The 21,113-nt window shown below is 45.2% G+C and overlaps 3 protein-coding genes across 9 annotated transcripts in view; 2 read left to right on the top strand and 1 right to left on the bottom strand.

The window, feature by feature from the left end:
- The window catches only part of LOC110983459 (TPR and ankyrin repeat-containing protein 1-like), a 90,847-nt gene that overhangs the window by 22,070 nt on the left and 47,664 nt on the right, over positions 1–21,113 (bottom strand). For all 7 annotated transcript variants that reach the window (XM_087134914.1, XM_087134917.1, XM_087134918.1 and 4 more), the window contains 5 exons: positions 19,915–20,107; positions 18,357–18,521; positions 13,999–14,198; positions 13,436–13,573; positions 12,815–12,973 (listed from right to left, as the gene is read on the bottom strand). In XM_087134914.1, coding sequence (XP_086991040.1) covers positions 12,815–12,973; positions 13,436–13,573; positions 13,999–14,198; positions 18,357–18,521; positions 19,915–20,107 — 855 coding nt within the window. The remainder of the gene's footprint in view (positions 1–12,814; positions 12,974–13,435; positions 13,574–13,998; positions 14,199–18,356; positions 18,522–19,914; positions 20,108–21,113) is intronic.
- On the top strand, positions 3,131–7,909 carry LOC147799610 (uncharacterized). Its single transcript, XM_087133968.1, has 2 exons — positions 3,131–3,222; positions 3,497–7,909. The coding sequence occupies exon 2, from the start codon at positions 3,743–3,745 to the stop codon at positions 7,907–7,909; it is 4,167 nt and encodes a 1,388-aa protein (XP_086990094.1). The 5' UTR covers positions 3,131–3,222; positions 3,497–3,742.
- On the top strand, positions 7,866–10,937 carry LOC147799609 (uncharacterized). Its single transcript, XM_087134920.1, has 2 exons — positions 7,866–10,513; positions 10,788–10,937. The coding sequence occupies exon 1, from the start codon at positions 7,918–7,920 to the stop codon at positions 10,213–10,215; it is 2,298 nt and encodes a 765-aa protein (XP_086991046.1). The 5' UTR covers positions 7,866–7,917; the 3' UTR covers positions 10,216–10,513; positions 10,788–10,937.

Here is a 21,113-nt window from a genome sequence, read left to right as displayed (position 1 = left end):
CTGAAATGGGGACCTGGGGATTGATTGAGTCCAATTTTGGCCTGTAGAGTGCTAAGTGGGCACACGTACAGCCTGCAGAGGGGAATGAGATCCACCACGCTGGCCATCAAGCCAAGGAGACGGAAGCAGGCACGGGCCGGAGCAGACTGCTCGGTAGAGAAGACTTTTGTGCAGTCGAGAAAACTGTTGATGCGTTCAGTCGTCTGTGAGATTATGCCTCATTGAAGGTCGATAAATGCCCCTAGATACGTCGGGCATTGCGTTGGGGCGAGATTCGACGTCTCGTGGTTGATGATGAAGCCCAGCCGATTTATGATGTCGCAAGTAAGGCGGGTAGAAACTTCTGCTTCGTTGAACGATCTACTGACGATCAGCCAGTCGTCCAGGTAATGGAAGAACATCACGTTCCGCTTTCAAAGGTGAGCGGCGATGATCTTTGCAACCCTTGAGAACACTCTCGGTGAAGTGGAGAGGCCTAAGGGGAGAGCCGTGCATTTGAAGAGGTTCCCATTGTGTAGGATGCGTAGGTATTCGTAGCTTCAAGGGTGAATCAGAATGTGGAGGTAGGCATCTTTCAAGTCTATGGAAGAGGCCCAGCATGGAACCTGTGGAGATTGGGTGACCGTCCGAAGGGTCTCCATGTGGAATTTCTTCGGGCAGATAAAGTGATTTAGAGGTTTGAGGTTGATAATACGTCACCAATGTTGAGTTCCTTCTTTGGAGTGAGGAAGAACTTGAAATGAAGCCCCTGTTCGCTTGAGATTTGGGAACTGGGTGGATAGCATGTTTCCAAAGAAGAGAGTCTATCTTGGACTCCAGAGCCTATCGTTTGTTTTTGTTGGTAGGAACTGAAGTCGGACAGAGGATGGGTACAGACGGAAGGGAGCTCGTGAATTCGAGGGCGTATCCGTAATGAATGGTTGCGAGCACCCAGCTGTCTGATGTGACTTTCTCCCAAGACCCTGTGAAGAGTTGAAGTTGCCTGCCTACGGGTCTGAGATCGGCAGCTGGAGGCAAACCTGATCAGTCAGCTACGTCTACCCCAGGAAGTCAGGGGTAGCGCGGCTCGGTAGTTCTTCCTATGAAGCTCCTCTGGTATGGCTAGGTAGGCCGAGAGGAGGACGGACGGCCGTGATTCGTTTGGTAATTGGGTTGACGAAAGGAGCAAAAGGAACCATAACTGCCCTGACATGGGGGTCTGAAGGGTCAAGCCCGGTGATCATCGGGACGGGATTGGCGAGATGGAGCCACCGGTGAAGCTAAATTTAGGTGTTGTGTCAATACGTTTAACTTCAGACTCCATCATCTCCATGAACTTCCCCACGAAAAGGTCTTTGCCATAAAGAGGAAGTTTCTGAAGTCTTGACCTGACTCCCTCGTAGGGAATGTTCATGGCATCTAAAGTGTTGGATCTGCGTGCAGAAGTGGCTAGAACAGAGATCTGAACGAACTGCTCGAAGATAGAGTTGAAGTTTTCAAAGAGCGCTCGAAGTGCAACAGCTGCCAGGTTCGGAGCAACTGGTGAATCTTCGTCAGACGCTCGAGCCAAATAGCGTGGAGTGCCGTAAACGTGGTGCAGCGAAGGCCATGTCATGAGGCTTAGTCGCATTTAGCAAGAGTAGACTCGATGACACACTTGTCCCTGTCTTTAAATGGAGACTTTCCTGTAGGCTTATGAGCATCAGAGGACAGTTTATCTTTAACCTCCCTTGGAATCTTAGGGACAGAGAGGAAGTTATCAAAGTCCTCCCTGGCAAACTGAAAATAAGACGAGGCCCTGGGCGGGTATGGACGCCATTGTTTGGCACCAGCGAGAACTTTAAACATCTCAACGCATGGGCGGTCAAGTGGAAGTTCGGGAAAAATTGCCGATGATGCCTCCAATCTAGTGGGGTGGCGCTTGAATGAAGCATGTGAAGAGGCCTCAGCTGTAAATTGCTCAGAAGGCAGGCCTAATATGTGGATCATATCTTTCTGAAGAAGATGGAGCTGTGCCTCAGGAGGGTTAAGGTTGGTTGCAGAGGAGATATCCTCATCTTCAGAGGATGCATCCATCCGAGGAAGGAGGAATGTCATCATGTCTTGTTGGGTGGCCAGGGGCCGGAGCAGGAGGTGAGCTGTAGTCTGCGCCGGAACCTGGATAAGTCGAAGGAGCAAAACCATGACATGAAGATCGGATCGCCGATAAATGCAGGTTTGGATGTGGATCCGGATGTGGATGTAGAGCCTGAAGCGGAAATGGATGCAGATGTGACTGTGGATGTGAATGCGGATGCGGATGTGGATGTGGATCCGGATCACATTGCACCTGCAAATGGTCCAGATCTGGGGCCATCACCGCGGGAGCAGAGTTGGACTCTAGATGGCTGGCTATAGGAGAGAGCTTCTCCGAGAGCATGCAGACAATTGACTTGATGTCGGCCAATGCGTATTCCTTCTGTGAGGAGTGAGACTTCTTACGCTTATTATACCCAGTAGAAGAAGATGAAGAATGTTTGCATTTCTTGTGTACAAGACACCTGGTTGTAGAGCCAGCGGTCGAATTGGGGCATTGAAGGCCTGCCCAGACTGCAGTTAAGATACAGCAGGAGAGGGCTGGTGAACTGCAGAGGTAGAAGCGGTATTCTCAGAAAGGCCCAGAAGGTAGCTAGAAGAGTACGGGGTGACATACGGGGGTTGAAAAACCTGACGGCGCAGGAGGCCGCTGGGCTCTGTTGTCCCGGACGTGGGTGGTGGTGAGCCCGCATGGCCTGGTATTGTCTCTGTAGGTACTGCACCTGGGAGCAGTGTTGTGTTGTCCCGTGGAGCATCAGCATCTTTGTCACGGCCAGGTGCCCCGGTTGAAAGGGTGTCTGAAGACAGTGGCACCAGGGGTGATGCAGCCAGTGTAGCATGGGGCCGCTCCGGCTCGTAGACTTGCGAGCCATGCCAATGTTGGGTGTTGCCCACTGCAGCTTGTTGTCGGCCCGCGTCACCTGTTCGGAATGCTTAGGAACTGGGATGCAGAAGTGTTGCACCCAGACCCAGCAAGCGGGAAAATTTCAACCCCGAGTGCAGCATCACTCTGCACTATCGTTGACTGCGATGCTTTGGTGTTACGTTGGGGAACTGAGCACATGGATATTGTTGCAAATTGTTTTGGTTGGAAAGCGCCCTCTCGTGCCAGATTGCGTGCAGCCCGCGCGCCACATTTTCCTTACATGTCGGGAGGTGGATTGGATGGTGAGTTCTGTGCCTTTTTTGTTTGTAATGGGGATATTTTTCATTATTACAAGAACCTTAAACTTATGTACTTATTTAAGCCTTATTAAAGACGCAAAATATGATCATTTATTTTTCATTCGACACTCTCTAAAATGGGGTACGATCAGCGTAGTGTCGGAAATACACGGAGTTTCATATCTTCTTACCCCGTAACGTTACATGTACATGTATACCTTATCGGCGAGCCAAGACAATTTATCTCCTGCTCCTTTTTCTTTTATCCTTGATTTAGACTTCTTCTTGTGGTTATTTATTGAAGATAAAGGGATGGATCTACAAGCCAAATGTAACCTCCTTTAGTTTATTCATCACCTGAACCGACATGTGATATGTACCGTAGCCTCCACCATGACCACGAATAAAGTTTACATGAACACTGCAACCCACGAATATTGGCCTCAATATTCTTCAAGGTGACCCTGACGTGATTTGCCTGCCATGTAAACTTTTCCCTCGTGGTTTTCCATGGATTGTGTGAATGATGGCTGAACACAAGACATCCAGACGAGCTCTGAGATCCAAACGGACTGCACCACTTACACCTGTGGAGGCTGCGTTGCCAAGATCAGAGGCTTCACCTGAGCCCTCTGAGCCTTCCGTGCACATGCTGGGCCAGCCTGGCCAGAGTGAGGAATCTACCCAAGCCAATCTTCATGCCGGTGACCAAGCTGGTGGCCATGCTGGCAACCAAGTCAGTGGCCAAGCCAGTACCCATGCCGGTGCCCATTCCAGTGCCCACACCGGGAGCCAGGCTGGAACCAGGGACAAGACCAACCTCAACCGCCAGTCCAGCAAGCACACCAGAAGTCAAACTACCAGCCGTACTCACAGCCACACCGGTAGTGGCTCAAGTTCTCATAAAGGCTCTGTTAACAGCTCCGCCCTCTCCAAGATAAGGGTTGCTGAACGGGAAAAGGAGCTTGCTTTGGCACGCCAGCACCTGCAGTGGGAGCAGAGCGTCTGCAGGAAGACAGAAGAACTGGAAGAACAGTTACTTTCTGCACAGCGCGCAAGAGGAGAATTGGCCCTGAGGGAAAGGGAGCTTGAGATTCGACGAAGGAGAGAGTTGGAGGAGGAGGAACTCCAATTGGGGAGGGAACGACTCCAGGCTGAGCAAGAGGAGCAGCGTATCTTGAAAGTCAAGGAAAGACTGGCAAGACAATTCGAACTTGAGAAACGCTGCAAGGATGCCGAACTGAATCTAGCCCAAGCTAGAAAAGTGTCTGATATTATTCAAACTAGTAGTAATAATCAGTTAACCAGTTCTGATTTTCCACCGCTTAACCCAGCTGCGGCCCCTTATACACCGGCTACATCCGGTGTTAACCAGTTTGTTGCTGTTACAGCCACTTCTTGCCTTCCAATTGGCACTTCACCCGACATCGTGCATTCTGATTTGCTCGAATCTCCTGCCTTGCCCGCACCCGTTGCTGCGAATAGTAACGCTGCCTTGCCATTTTCCGTTGCTGCGAATAGTAACACTGCTTCGCCCATGCCCGTTGCCACCAATGGTAACGCTGCCTTGCCATTGTCCGTTGCTGCGAATAGTAACGCCGCTTCACCCATGCCCGTTGCTGTCACAAATAATGCTGCCTTGCCCATGCCAGTTTTTTGCAGTAATAGTGCTGCTCTACCTGTGTGTGTGGATGCCAGGTCTGATCCAAAAATATCAGTGCCTTTGCATAGCCAGCAAGTTGCCGTAAGTCAGGTACAGCAAACCTGCTACAGTATTCCGCCATTTACTTCTGGGACTACAGTGTGTAGCACCCATTCCTTTCCCATTCCTAATACCACTGTCTGCTCTTCGCTTCCTAATGATACAGGTAACCACTCCTCAGCACAGGTGACTCCGACCACGCCCATACCGAGTGAACCTTCACCCCAAGGGCGCCCTCTGCCTTCTACCGGAGTAGGCACTTCCCTTGGTCAACCAGTAGCACTGAAGGCTGATCCAGGTATAAACCAGAATCAAATGTTGAGCTCAATGTTGGCAGCATCTGCTGGTGGTATTAGCATGGAAATTCCAGTCTTCAATGGTGGGGACCCCTCAGAGTTCCGTTGCTTTGAGGCCATGGTTGAGGGCTGTATCCGACCACTTGTTCATCTAAGTGAATTACAAAAGTATTTCATTGTGAGGTCCAAGTTGCGAGGACAACCCAAAAAGGATGTCCTTGGTTTTGAGCACCATGCTAGTCCTTTTACCCTCGCAATGTCAACCTTGCGTAAGTTGTATGGAGACATTGGAATTCTCATCCGAAGTAAGATCGAACAGATCACTTCTTGGCCTAAATTGGCTGCCCATGATTCCAAAGGACTGGTGGAACTTGCATCCACTGTCTCGGCGTTGGTTGTTCAACTGGAGAGTGCTCCTGAAGGGGAGGCTGAGTTGAAAGCCAACTCCACTGCCTGCGTCCTCTACAGCAGGCTTCCTCACATTCACCAGACAGCCTTTTTGAAGGCCATGACCAATAAAGGTGTGCGTAATTTCTCTCTTGCCGACATTAATGCATGGTTACAGGAAACCTCTGCCGTCGCCCGCAAGAAGATCCAGTTGAATGAGAGCCTGAAATCTGACCCCTCACCTGGTCATCACGAAAGACGACAAAGGGGTGCTGCTGCCTACCACACCAAAGCTGGGAACCAAGCAGCAAGGGTACACAACAAACCTGTTAAAGTGTCTCATACAAGCGATTTGACGGAATCCAGACCAACCAAGGAAAAGAAACCATTTCCTAAGCATTGTCCGTATTGTGAAGGGGAGCATTGGCTTTCCCGCTGTGATAAATTTGATAAGCTCTCTTCCAGCCAGCGGATTGAGTGGATAAAGGCAAACCGTAGATGTTGGAGGTGCGCCCGCCAACACCGAGAGGGTCAAGAATGCGACCTACGCAAGCCATGTCGGGAGTGCAGCGAGATCCACTTGACGGTTCTCCATGATCTGCTCAAACAGCCGGGATATGGTTCGTACTACTCAAGCTTTGACCCCAACCTCTCGGTTTTCTATGGCGATGGCAGTCCTTGGCACCCAAAGGAAGTGAGCTTGAAAATTTTGCCTATCATTTTGTACGGCAATTGCACATCGCTCACAACTTATTGCCTGTTGGATGATGGATCAAATTTCTCCATGATGCCCATGGAGGCTGCCGAAGCCTTGCAACTGAGACGGACTGCAACAGAAATTCCGATTGCGACCGCTCGAGATGCTTGTACTCCTTGTAGGGGACAGATGTTAGATTTTGACATTGCTCCTCTGGATGATCCAGACATGCGGATTCATGTTAGCAATGTCTTCTCCTCTCCAATGCTTAGATTATCTGAGCATTCTGTCCCTGCCCAAGATCTTCAAAGAAGATGGCCTCATTTGCAGAATCTCCCTTTGCATGACTGTCAGAAGGTGACGCCACTTCTTCTGCTTGGAAGTGACCGCCCAGACTTGGTGATCCCAAGGGAGAGTCGTTTTGGCCCAGAAAATGCCCCAGTAGCGGTCAAAACGAGATTAGGATGGGCCTTGCAAGGGCCGACCATGCGGCGGGGAGGACGCGGAAAGCTGCACTACCAGTCTAGTGAACAAGATGCTGTCCTCCATGAGAACGTTTGTCGGTTATGGAACATGGATGTCCAAATGTATACTCAGAGAAAGCAAGTTACCCGATCAAAGCAGGACCAACGAGCAGTGGACCTGCTTGAAGCGAAATCAACCTTTGTCGAGATAGGTAATGTACGCCGAGTGGCGACACCGCTTTTGTGGAGGCTGGGTAAGCCCACGTTCTTCTGTCCAGCCAGTGCAGTGCTTCCCTCATTGAAGAGAAATGAACAGCGCTTGTTGAGAGACCCTGATTTGGCAAAGATTCATTGCGGTAAGATCCAGGAACTCAAGGAAGGAGGCCTTGTCCGCACTGTTGTCAACCAAGGGGGTGACCAGGAACCTGAATCGCAGTGGTATATTCCGCATCATGTTGTGCGCCAGAATGACAAGTCCCGACTTGTCTTCAATTGTGCCTTTCGCTACCAGGGTGAATCGTTGAACGAGGACCTTCTCCCGGGTCCGACTCTTGGGTCATCATTAGTTGGTGTTCTCCTCAGATTCAGAAAACACCCGGTTGCCATATGTGGGGATATCAAGGCGATGTTTCATTGTGTCTCAACTTTGGAAGCAGACAAATCTATGCTACGCTTTCTCTGGAAGGAACCCAACTCTGACAGGGAACCAGAGGAACTTGAATGGAATGTACTTCCATTTGGGACAACGTGCAGTCCATGTTGTGCGTCCTTTGCCCTCCAGAAGCATGTAAGGGACAATGTGGGAGATCCAGATGTCCTCCGTAGTGTCCTAGAGGCTTTTTATGTAGACAATTGCCTTGATGGTAAGCCCACGGTTGATGAGGCCAAGCAGCTTGTGGAGAAGTTGCGTGAGTACCTCGGTGCGGGAGGATTCCCAATTGTGAAGTGGGCAAGTAACAAGCCTGCCGTGGTTGCTGACTTACAATCTGAAGCTCGGTCAGACAATACCGAACGATGGCTCAACTTCAGTGGTGATACTCCTGAAGAAGTTGCCTTGGGTCCTCGCTGGAATTTTGAGAGGGATGTCCTGACTACCAGCTCCAGCTCTCGGACTGGCCAATCCTTACCCGAAGAGCAGTGCTAAGTGACGTAATGCGTTGCTCCGGAAAGGATCCACTTGGTTACCTGATGCCCTTCATGGTGAGAGGCAAGATATTGGTTCAAGAATTGTGGAAGCGACCATGGGGCTGGGATGATGAAATTCCTGATGAAGGTGAGGAAGGCATTCAGGCCAAGCATTTGAGGTGGAGGCAAGAGCTTGCCCAACTGAAAGATGTCAGCTTGCCTCGATGCTATACTCCTCTACACTTCAATCCAGCCACCAGCTGCTACCAGCTGCATGTATTCACCGATGCATCAGAAAAGGCCTATGGGGCGGTAGGGAACCTGCGAGTGATGAACGAAGTCGGTGAAGTCTCAGCTGAATTCGTGATGGCTAGATCTCGTTTGGCACCAAAGCGAGTCCAGACCATGCCTAGATTGGAACTCATGGCTGCAGTAAGTGGAGCGGAGTTGGTTGAACTCCTGGAAGATGAACTGTTCATTAGAGCCCGAACTACCTGCTGGAGCGACAGTACGACTGTTCTCGCCTGGATAAACTCGGAGTCGTGTCGCTATAACAGATTTGTCGGTGCCCGAGTTGCAGAAGTTCAACGGCTGACGAATCATGTCACCTGGCGTTATGTAGAGTCACAAAACAATCCCGCAGACGACCTTACTCGAGGTATACCCTTGCAACAAATACGTGACGGCAGTCGATGGCACCGTCCCTTCTTTCTGCTTCAGTCTGAAACGGACTGGCCACAGGAACCACCGAAACTCACCAAAGAGGAAGCCCGTTTGGAAGTGAAACCAGACTTCTTCACTGGGATGATGGTGACGCCTCAGGAAAAACGTCCAGAGATCGATGTTTCATGCTTTGACACTTGGGACGGGCTGGTTGAAGGGTACAGTAAAGCCCTGTACCAATCCCAAGGGGAGGAGGGACCTCCGTTCCCGAGTGCTGATGATCGATCCAAAATTGAGAGGTTGTTGTTCCAACGGGTACAGACAGATTGCTTTCAGAAAGACCTAGTAACTTTGTCTGCTGGAAAGCCTGTCTCTGACAAGAGTCGACTGAGCCCTGAATATGACGCCGAAAGTCAGCTGATCCGGGTTGGTGGACGTCTCCGTCGGGCAACAGAGCTGGACTCTAATGCCAAGCATCCGATAGTGTTAGACCCCAAGCATCCAGTTACCTGTCTGCTTATTCAAGAGGCTGATTGCCGCTTGGGACATGGTGGTGCAGACATGGTTCTTGCCGATCTGCGACGTCGCTTCTGGATAATACGAGGAAGACAGTCCATCAGGAGCCTGCAAAGTCGATGTGAGGGCTGCATTAGGCGACGTGGCAAACCCTCCATTCCAAAGATGGCAGATCTACCCCCATCCCGACTCCGCATTGGCAAACCTGCCTTCTACTCTACTGGGGTAGATTGCTTTGGCCAGTTCACAGTCTCCCTTGGCAGGAGAAGTGAGCAAAGATGGGGAATCATCTGGAAATGTATGACTACCCGAGCGGTCTACCTTGATCTGCTCGACTCCCTTGACGCCGATGCCTTTCTCATGGCATTTAACCGTTTTCGGTCTCGAAGAGGTACCCCGCATGAGGTCCTCTGTGACAATGGAACCAATTTCAAGGGGGGATTGACAGAGTTGACCAAGGCCTTCAGTGAAATGACGCCTAGCTTGCAGGAGCAGCTTGCTAAGTATAAGGTCCGATTCAAATTCAATCCGCCGTCTGCTCCACACTTTGGCGGAACATGGGAAAGGGAGGTGCGTTCTGTAAAGAATGCCTTGTATGCCATCCTTGGCAACCGGACTGTGTCTGCCGCTGTCTTATACACCAGTCTGGTCGAGGTAGAGGCTCTCCTCAACTCAAAACCCTTGGGATATGTGTCCTCTGATGTAGCAGACCCTGATCCAATCACACCTTTCACATTGCTCTTGGGGCGGCCAGACCACGCTCCGCCACAGGTAGTTTACCCAGATCAGTACATCCATGGCCGTCGTCGTTGGCGTCAATGTCAGGCATTGATGCAACAGTTCTGGAAGGAGTTTGTCGACTCCTATCTTCCTTCGATGCAAGCTCGCCAGAAATGGCGAAAGGAAGAAGACGATCTTGCAGTTGGAAATGTGGTCTTGATGATAGATCCACACCAGGTCCGTGCTTCCTGGCCTCTGGCACGCATCATCGAAGTACTACCTGGAGATGATGGGCGTGTACATGCTGTAAGAGTTGAATCAGGTGGACGAGTTTACACCCGCCCAGTTGTCAAGTTGATCGGGCTGCCTGATGAGACCAAAGACAGAGCTGAAGTGGCTGACCCTGTCTTTCCAAATCCAGACTAGAACCAGTTGTTACTTTCATCTTCACCCACCCCATTAACATGGGGCGGCCATCTTGTAATCTTGTTCAGTCTATACATGTTACCTATTGACCTTGCCAGACATCTTGCTGTTCAAAGTTTTGTTGTTCCAAATTGCCAGTGTTCCTCAATAACCATTTGCCAGTATTAAATAAACTGTTGCTCACAGTTTAGGGGCGGCTATGTTGCAAATTGTTTTGGTTGGAAAGCGCCCTCTCATGCCAGATTGCGTGCAGCCCGCGCGCCACATTTTCCTTACATGTCGGGAGGTGGATTGGATGGTGAGTTCTGTGCCTTTTTTGTTTGTAATGGGGATATTTTTCATTATTACAAGAACCTTAAACTTATGTACTTATTTAAGCCTTATTAAAGACGCAAAATATGATCATTTATTTTTCATTCGACACTCTCTAAAATGGGGTACGATCAGCGTAGTGTCGGAAATACACGGAGTTTCATATCTTCTTACCCCGTAACGTTACATGTACATGTATACCTTATCGGCGAGCCAAGACAATTTATCTCCTGCTCCTTTTTCTTTTATCCTTGATTTAGACTTCTTCTTGTGGTTATTTATTGAAGATAAAGGGATGGATCTACAAGCCAAATGTAACCTCCTTTAGTTTATTCATCACCTGAACCGACATGTGATATGTACCGTAGCCTCCACCATGACCACGAATAAAGTTTACATGAACACTGCAACCCACGAATATTGGCCTCAATATTCTTCAGATATCGCATGCACTGCAGCTCAGGCTCTTGAAGCGTGGCGTGGGCTAACCCTGAACTGAACCAAAGATGGTATTGCCAGCAGAGATTAGCCGCGGAATCACAAGTTTAGCAAGATGCCACTCAATCCTCTGCAGACCGACTCCTGTCGATCTAAAGGGGAATGTGGGCTCACGGAATTCGGAATGCTCGCACTTCCTCGCGAATCCCAACAAACCCAGGGTTGCCCCGTTGACCCTATAAATATACCAAGGAAAGAGGGGGACCATGGTATTAGATCACTCGCACCGCCTTGCGGACCCCCAAAAATCCCAGGGTTGCCCCGCTGACCCTATGTATCGCTTGGTAGTAATCGCGTAGAGTTAACAATCTATAAAATGCACACACACAAAAAGAGAAACTATACCACCAAAACAAGAGAATATACACATAAAACATCAGAAATATAGAATGTACATTTATTACATTATGTTATGGTTTGATCAGAATGTCACAAAGGTGTGTAGGGAAACAGAAAACTCAATAAACTCGAAGATGTCAAAAAGACAAAGCAGAAGACCTGCAACATCCCACATAATCTGAGGATGGAAGGCCATGCACATCGAGCCCTTACAGAATAACATGCGTAAACAATGCCAGCTGAAAGTGTATACATTTTATTGTAAATAGTTGTTTGTATGAGGCTAGTATGTGGAGTCAAATAAAATAGTCTTAATATACTAGTCAAATGCTGCTTTTCCCTCAAACATGAAGCAACTTGCAGTGCACATGCAGCGTTGTAGAAGCATATGGCATGCATGCATACATGATACACTGGCTGGTTCATATCAGAGTGCAAGGACATGGGAGAGCCAGGAGTTAGCAATTCCCCCCCCCCCCACAATGACGTGAAGTCGTCCCCAAATTAATTGGCAATCCAAAACCGTAACATGATCAAAATCTTGGAAAAAAGTCTGCCAGTTAGTTCTCAAATTCCTCTTTAGATATGGGTATTTTCCCCATTTATGTATTCATCTGAGGTTCTCAGGGCTCCCATTTTAGCAGTTGAGTAAAGAGTAATTCTCCATTGGGCATACTCTGTGTTTTTGCAAAAGTGTCCGATCTATGCCGGCACTTCATTTGCGCCGATGTACTGCTTTCTTTAACAAAAGTCCCCAATCAAAACTTCAGAACTTTGTGTAAGAGACCATTCCATTTAATGCATCCTGGACTTAATGTTTTGGGCACTCTATAAAAAACATACTTTAAATAAGGGGTGCTGTAATATCTAATCAATTGGAGAACAGCTGGGGATGTGCTTTTTATCTAGAAAATAAATAATTATATCAGGGAGATATGCAATCTGAAATTGGCCAAAACTTTTTCAAGCTCATTTTGTTGATTTGGGGGTACCTGTATCTTGTGGATATTTGTGAATCTTGGATGTTTGTAAATTTCTTCTCAATGCAGATTCCGCAACATGTATCACAATTCAAAACACTTGCAAATTTGTTTTTTTTCCTTTTTGTATGGTGATCTGACTTCTGCACAACTTTAAAAAATGCAAGTATGTGCACTTGCAGGGTCATTCTAAATTTCATATTGTTTTATTTTAGTCATCAATAGCTGCCTGCCATTGTTACAGAAGGGACCAACACATAGTTTTGGAGACATTACTCAAAATGTTATACACTTTACAAGATATGCGGTGTGCAAATGTGGGATACAGGCAACAAAAAATAATTTGTCCTTTGTCCAAGTTTACTCAGAGCAGGGAGATACAAATTAATGTGAAACAAATTTTTAAGTGTAAGAAATTGTTCTGACATCTGCAACTTTTTATATTAATTATGACCTGTTATGATTCTAACCTTGTGCTCATCAGGGTCGAATTTCAGGGGGCGTGGCCGACTGGTGGAGGTCAAACTCTCTACTTCGATTTCCTTTAAGCCTTTCTGTTGCTTTGCAGATTGGCAGCGTTGTTGATCAATCAACTCATTCGTGTAGCCTGTGATAACTCGCCACTCAGCCTAGGAGGAAAGATATTACTTTATTTGCTTTTTCCTAAAGGCTTTATAAAAACATTTTGTCCTGAAATATATTTTTGGGATATCATATACGGTCCTCTGATTTGTATGCGATAATCAAACACCCTTACTTTTTAGCTTATTCCTTAAATGTGCATTCTTTCCTTATAATTTACAAAGTCTTTTTCACAGATAAAGAGAAAGTGGTTGCACCACAACACTTCTGACACACAGCTTACAGTTCAATAATATTTTGTACAAACTATCAAGTTAAATGTAGCTTACTGTGAACGCCTGTACATTAAATTAATTCACTGCCCAGCTGCAGTACAGTAAGAACATAGAAACACAGGAAAGAGAACAAGCCACAGAACAAATCAAGCACTCTGGTGCAAAAAAAGTCCTTTTTTTGGTTAATTTTGGCCTCTGCCCTTACGCTCATTTTACGTTGTTTTTTTGACTCACTGGGGAATCCTTGAAGAAGTTGTAGAGCAGGACATCATCAAACTCCAACCCTTTGGCCTCGCAGATGGTCATGACCAGACCGAGGCGAAGCTCTGCCGGCAGTCTCTTGATGGCTTCTTCATTGGTGACCAGGATTACCTGTGAGACGCAGACCTATTTGGTTACCATGGTAATTTCTGATGATGGGTACCAATGAAGTATCATACAGTTGCCTCTGGAAGTCAGATGGCAATAACAAACAGTCCACAGATGATTATAAGATCTTAGCTGGTGGCCTGTGACTTTCCATAGCCAAGACTTTCTTGTTGGACAACTATAACCCTAATCTGGTTCTGTGGCACGTCAAGACTTTAAACACAAAATATGTAAGACTTTTAAACTCAGTAAATGGACCTGCTGTGTGGGTGCGTGTGGGTTGGTGTGTTTGTTTGGCCATAGGGGTCCTGGCAGAACTGGTATCTACCAGCAGGTTGACTTCATCTTTCAAAATCCTCCAAAGCCTCCTGGTAGATTTTTGAAAGGACCTTGGAAGGATAGAGTAAATTCTGGGCCATTACACTGACCTGGTGAGCTCCAAACTCAATCTTGGATGTCTTCCTCTTGCTACCACGCAGCAGCAGAGCCAAATCACTGAAGCTGCAGGACTCCAGCAGCACTGGGGAAGGGCCGTGGAACAGGCCCTGGTCCCGCTCCAGATGGTCAAAGGAGTTTGGGAAGAAGTGGGTCATCAGGTCCACGATGGTGGAGGCCAGCTTCAGGATCCCTGGATGAATGGCCAGAGTGTAGAGGTAAAATGCCAAAGTCTAAATGCAGAACCCTTGTTATTTGACTATGGCTTCCACAGGACCATGTATTATTGCTAGCAGGTGGCAAATAAGTCATTGGAATACAGCCATAGAGAGTGTCAGAGATGTCAACTTTTCAAAAAGAAAAAGTGTAATCCTAAAACATGATACAGAATTACTTATTACATGTATACATTTCAACAGAAACACATTCAAACCCTCCGAGTTGAAATTTATTGTAATAGCAGGGGTGGATCCAAGATTTAAGAAAAGGGGGGGTCCAACCAAGGGCACATATTTTGTTTCAAAAAGCATGCCTTGAACCCCTCTACCTTAACCCGAAAATTACAGGTGACCTTTGAGGCTTAACAGTCTGCATGTGTGGTTGCAGAAAGTGATCACTTTGATACCAGATGGAGGAAAATGGTATCCAACCGCAAAAATAAAAGAGGCAGGGAACAATTTCAAATGCTTTGACATTAGCCACCAAAACAATAAAAATACATTAGATTTATCGACCGGAAATGGCCTTGAGAGATTTCAGAGACACATACATTTCATTAAATGGAAGCATTTTTCAATTTTTTCTTATTACTGTTTTTCCCCACTTATGTTGTACGAGATCCTGCATTATATTTATCTTTGTTTTGATGTATTTTTACATTTTAAGGGCCCCAAATGATCATCTTTTGCTGGATGGGTTACACTCATTCAAGATGGTTTTTTTTTAATTGAATTTGACCCACAATAAGGTCCGCATCACATTACATTAGGCAATCAAAAAGTGTTGGCAGTGTGCGAACGAGTAGCACTACTTTTAAAGTCTTCAAAATGACCTATTTCTGGCATACTTTAGTGTCAAAGTCAACATACAATACTTTGTTACTGCATGGAGCTATAAATACAGAGAAAGTTGACGCAAAGCTTACAGTCAAGTGTGCACGTTGAGTGGTTTCAAAATAGTCTTTGTGTAAGTCGGATAAAGTTACCACAGTATGAGCTTGCCTATAAAACCCAAACCCTCTTGTAAATCTACACATCTTGATGAAAACAGTCTAGGCAGCAACAAGAGCATGAGTAGTTACTGTGGCAAAAAAGGGTTTTATGACAGAAACTGTGAATTAGAAACAAGGCATTTGGCAGTAACTATAATAGTGTGAGACTAATCTCATCCATATGCAGACATCAATGCAACTTATTTTGGTGTAAGTTGAAAATAATTTCAGAGATGATAAAAAAAAACTATCCTTCCATGCAATTTTTGTCTATTCAGTATAAAATAATGTGCATGTTTCTCCAGCCTTGTTGCATGTGTGAAGGACCTAATGCAGGGAGTTAAAGCATCAGGTCAAATTGAATAAAATGTGCCCCAAGTATAGGTCAATTTTCTCCACGCATTGTTTTGTGCCTCATCGAAGTTCATCTGTGGGGGGAAGATCATTATCTTTGGCGCCACGCACAATAATCTACCAAATTTGAGGAGTCCAAGTTGCACCAACATGCCTGAACTTACTCTTCCTTGGATGGGTTAGAGCATTCAATCAGTTGTAAAGAAACTCATGGATAAGAACAAAAGGATTGGACAGGCTAAATCTTGCAAGCCATGGTTGACTGATCATGATAACAATTCCGTTTCCTTCCACACAATGCCTGGGAGAGCACTTCTCCACACATTAACACGCACACAATACACATCCGTGCTTTCTCTGCACACCCAGGATAGTCTTTTGTAAGTTCATGAGTGTATGTTTAAATGTGAATGGAAATGATGTTAAGTTTGATTGAGGGGATGGAAATGAGATGCGAAAGGTGGTAAAGGTGATGAGAATCGGCGGGAAATGAGAGAGTGTCTCCCTGAATTCCATCTGTGTAGATGTGTTGTCACTTGGCTTTGCTGCAGCGACATGATTTTTCTTCTTTAGGGCAATTCAGGGTCTAAGACGGTATTAACAAGCAGTCTGGCTTGTAGTAGCCAACAGCTTGCTAAAAAGTAGAATTTCTAGAGTGGCAACCGAGCAATTTTCTGCTTGATGTTTGTTTTCAACCTGGCTTGAGGGAGAGGAGTCAACAATGTTGATCAGTAACTGTAAGCTGAAGAATATAATTGGTTTTTTTTTTTGTTTACTTTATTCAAAGAATATTATTTTCATTAACGGAGCAATTGGTATATTTCCCCATTGAGGATATTGTTTGGAATCTGAACCATTTGAGATATGTTTTGATTGCTGATTTATTATAGTACTTGAATCAGAGACGTTATAGTGACACAGAAACACAAGTAATGTGTTATGACCTTTTGAGAATAGAGTTAAAGTGTTGCATCCATCCCAGTAAAGGTTTAAATGCATAATTGCGGTTAAAACAGATATTTTGACCCAAAGTTATTGTAATAATGTGCTGGAAATTGCAGATGGCCTGCTCCGATGTTGAGATGAGGGTCATACGGATTGTCCTTGACAATGCGAGGGCCAAGAAAGCTGAGAGCCATCTAGTGACCGTCAGCCATATATGAACCTCCAGAGACAGTAGGCTGGAGAAGCATTTCAAGCTGATGGGATGTGAGAGGTGCCCAAAGACATCAGAGACTTCATTCATGGCTGATTGCATGAACTCTGAACAGAACAGTAGATTCATCATTGCACCTATTCACCCTAAGTTCATCATAGCTTTAATTGGGGCGAGCAGGTGGTTTGACCTCAAACAAGTGAGTTTTGGGGTTCGGTAGACATACGCCTTTTGGTGAAAGTTTAATTTTAAGCTTTTAGGTTCTCCTGGGATGCCCACCACGTCTTGTGTTTGTCTTGCTGTATGTGGAATAGCCCAAAGAAATATTATTGTACAAGTTGGCATCTCTGGAGTGTTCAGAATAGGCACTGTTATTTCTGGTTACAAGCTATTTTTATGGAAGCTTTTGTTTCAAAGTGTATTGAAATGGCATAGACAAGTTTATTTCTCCTATTGATTCAGAAGATGATGACATCATTTGTATTGACTGTATAGGTGGCAGAGCATGCACAATGCCAGCTTTGTTGGCACCCAAGTGTGTTAAAATAAGTTGCAGTGACATTATTGTACAGTACATCCAGACCGTCGTGCGAGCTTGTGGCATAATTACCAGATTCATTTCTAACAGAAGCTTTACCAGCAAGTGCATGTGTAGGTGAAACGTAGGAGCTTATTTACATGCCCGTAAGAATCAACTGTTACTAGGAGTGGTTGATTTGCATTTGTACTAAGAGTACATAACTCTGAGAGAGATATTGGGAAAAAAGGTGAGCTTGAAGGTCAACTACACTATCTACATGTAGGTCAGAAGGTTTGGACAGGAAGAGAGCTGACTGATGCCTTGCAGTTCCCATTACTAGGCAGATAGGGAGACAATTTGGAAATTTTAGGGAAATTGCGTGGTTGCAGATAGCGGAATATGGGTTGGAGATTATATAGGCCTAGGCAACACTTTCATAATTGGACAACTATAACTGAAACCTGATAATTCCCAATACTCGAGGGAAATATTGCCTTGCCGATAATTTTGCTTGTCCTATATTTGTTTACTGTTATCAACAGAGACACCCCCATCAATTACCATCGGTGGTATATTTTTACCCAATAACCCCAGATTGTTGGTCTTGACCCCAGACTGCTTAAGATTGCTCATCAAACCCAAGGGCCAAGGCAGAGTAGGATTAGGTTTTTCTTGACTGGTACAATCTAGGTTCGCTAGCTGGGAATAAATGCCCATAGAATAAAATGCTTGACATAACAAAAGGCTTTCCAGTATGTCAAAGTGATTAGTACACCCAGGATATGACCACAACTCAGTCCAGCAAAGAGGACGGGGAACCACTGCTGTAATGACACTATATACTTAGGCCTGATGAAATAAAGCTTGAAAATTACTCTATAGGCATTCTTGCTTCTTTTTAGAATATATTCTACGTGCTCTGTGTGAACAAAACATGACATATTTTACACCAAATTGTGTCCAATTGAGGCGGCACACCCTGTATGTATGCACATTTTTCAATGGGCTCAGTTGGTCTTCATGTTGATTACTGGATGTCCGATCGAAATGACTAGCCACCAGCCTCTCTCCGTTTTGTTTATGGTTGGACAGAAACACTGACAAGTCTTACCAGCATGTGACCTGTAGTTGTGTGTAAGTTGGTAAACTTTTTTTGGCACAGTCACAGCTGAGTGCTTGCCCAGGGCCTTAAAGGATTTGCTGGCGTAGTGAAAGAGGGATTTCAGATCATCGAAGCGGAATGCCACACCACGCATGATGCTCTGCGCAGTGTCTCCTACAAAAGCCAAAAAAAAAAAAAATGCTTAATTGACAACAATGATAAGTCATAACTTGAAATGTTTGGGGATTGTCTGTAGAGGCATTTTCTTGTCAAACCTATCAAAAAAAGGGACCCATGCAATAGAGGTTTCAAAACAAACCTTGAACTGCATCTCCATTCAACTTTTTATACTACATTCAAATCTTTACATTTTCATTTAGGTGTTCAGCAACCAATTTTACAAAACATCGCTTAACTTCACACCTTGCATAAGCCTCGCAAAACACATTTGTGCCATAGCTGTGCAGTATACTTACAACAGTTTTCAGGGAAAGTTGCTCGGTTGTGCAATACTTTTTGGATGAGGACAGTCATGGCCTTTTATGGCAGATGTTCCTCTACCATATCACAGCAGTCATTGAATTATCTCCATGCACCCACCATTGTGAAAACATTTTGGTCTTTTTGTATCAAAACCAGATAGAAACAGATATCAAAGTTCTCTCACAGCCGAACAAGTTTTTCATCACTTCCCCAAAACAAAGTTGTACATTTCTTATAAACCTTCCTGAGCAACAATGATCAAGCCCCTAACAAAACATGATTTGTCAGTTAAATCATTGATTTCTGCTTAGTGCTGCTCAACTTACATTATGCGAAATGACAGTGTCAGAGGGACGGCAAAAGTCACAGACTTATGTGCTGCATAACTCTCATGAAATGTGTCATAATTTGTTGGACATCTTGTTGCGCATAAGTAAAGATACATGTGTGTCGTTAAGTAAAACACTGTTAAATACAGGGGATCTAAGCTCTGGAATTCCCTCCCTAGTCAACTTAAAGCTTCTACTAATCTACATGTATTTATCTTTAAACGATTATTTAAATCTACCACAATTCAAACATACCATAAATCATGCCTGTGATTAACCTACTTTATTTCTTGTGGTCTCGATAAGCCTGCTGATCTGCACTACATTTTTGTTGTTTGTATTTACATGTTTATGTTATATGGATGTCTTATGAGTATTTGTATTTCCCAATTTAAGGTCGTGTGTAATGTAACGGCTCATGCTTCAAAGCTACCTCTTCCTGATGGGCTCTCCCTGCAGCATCTATAAATCTCATTGCTAACAATGTGATTTGACTACTGATACTGTAGAAATAAATTAAACTGAGCAGTGAAGAAAAGTGCATTAAGTTTTGTGAGACTGGCTGTGGCAGCCAATATTGCAAAACATACAAACTGTTTAAAAAAACAGGCGTGGGACAGATGAGTCCTTAGTGAGAGGATGCAGCATCCCCCCTCAAAAAATAACTTGGCTCATTTAGGGTTAAAATAGTCACTCTCTTTTCACTAAATACTTCTGGACAAAAATTGAAACAAAACATATTATTCACTACTAACCAGTCAGAAAGAGTGAGTTAGGGTCATGTGCACATCTTATTAGGAGTGCAAGCTCTGCCTGTGTGAAGTCCTGTGTCTCATCCACGTAGATCTCATGCAGCACCCAGTTAAGCATCTGGACATGCTGCAGCCGACGGTAGATGTGGAACACTAGGTCTCCCTCATCAAAGAGACCCTTCTGGCTCTTGAGGTGCTGAAGTGGAGATGATAAACATGAAAAATGTTGAAGCTTGACAGAATTTAGCACTCACATACACCCTTGTTCTGTAATACTGAGGACAAACACGTGTTGTTTCCTCTATTTTGCAGGGACTGAAAATGTTGTGGGGACAGACACATATCCTCACAACTCGGTCCTAATTTGCCTAAAAAAAGAAATCATCCCCTCAAGGTGGTGAAGGTCTATCCGTACTTCTTATGGAGTTATAGGAATTATCTTTTGAAATAGAAATGCTATGAGGACCAGAAACATTGTGGGGAATCAAGTTTGGGACAAAAATGTGGTTCTTACTTTCTTGACAAAAGAATGTGGGAAAGACTCACCCACAAATGCATGCACACCCACACTCGAGCCACATTACATTGGGCAAGTTAGTGTGAAAAACTGTATTAAATTTTAGTTTGATCTAGGACACCCAAACCATGGATGGATTGGGCCACCTAGTAAACCATTTGGAATCAAGCTAGGGGCAGGGTCAAACCTGGTTGTCAATTGAGGTCAACCTGTAGTTCGCACCAAAATTTGCCAATAGTGGTCAGGACCAGACACATGCAGAAACATACATGCACGGGCTGTGGGGACCTAGAATGTTATTTGGACAACTTTTTGTCCCCACAATTTGGTTTTTTACTTTTCTGACAAACAAGTGAGTAAATACCTGGATTGCGGTTTCCATCCTAATCTCCTTTTGTTTGGTCCCCATAGGATTTGCACATGATTTTCCAATCAGGAACTTATTGCTATTTTATATTCATCATCCACAACTGACAGCAGAAACAAACTCACACACATAATAATTATGGGCTCTTTCAATTGGAGCACTGTTTCAGCCCTCTCTAGGCTAGTACTGGCAAATCTAATTGGAGTGATTCATACTGCAGTCCACCATCAAACATATGATGCCGAGTCCACTTTTCATTGCTGTGGTTGACTCACAGTGTTAACTAGCCATCCAAGTAATGACATGAAATCTGAGGCC

The sequence above is a fragment of the Acanthaster planci genome, linkage group LG03 (genome assembly GCF_054643075.1).
Source record: "Acanthaster planci isolate LZ-2023a linkage group LG03, COTS_SCS, whole genome shotgun sequence".
In the NCBI taxonomy this organism is placed as follows: domain Eukaryota; kingdom Metazoa; phylum Echinodermata; class Asteroidea; order Valvatida; family Acanthasteridae; genus Acanthaster; species Acanthaster planci.
This window is presented reverse-complemented; position numbering and strand designations above follow the sequence as displayed.

Excerpts from the sequence above, each read along its gene's own strand:
- LOC147799610 (XM_087133968.1), top strand. The coding sequence starts at position 3,743 with ATGATGGCTGAACACAAGACATCCAGACGAGCTCTGAGATCCAAACGG.
- LOC147799609 (XM_087134920.1), top strand. The coding sequence starts at position 7,918 with ATGCGTTGCTCCGGAAAGGATCCACTTGGTTACCTGATGCCCTTCATG.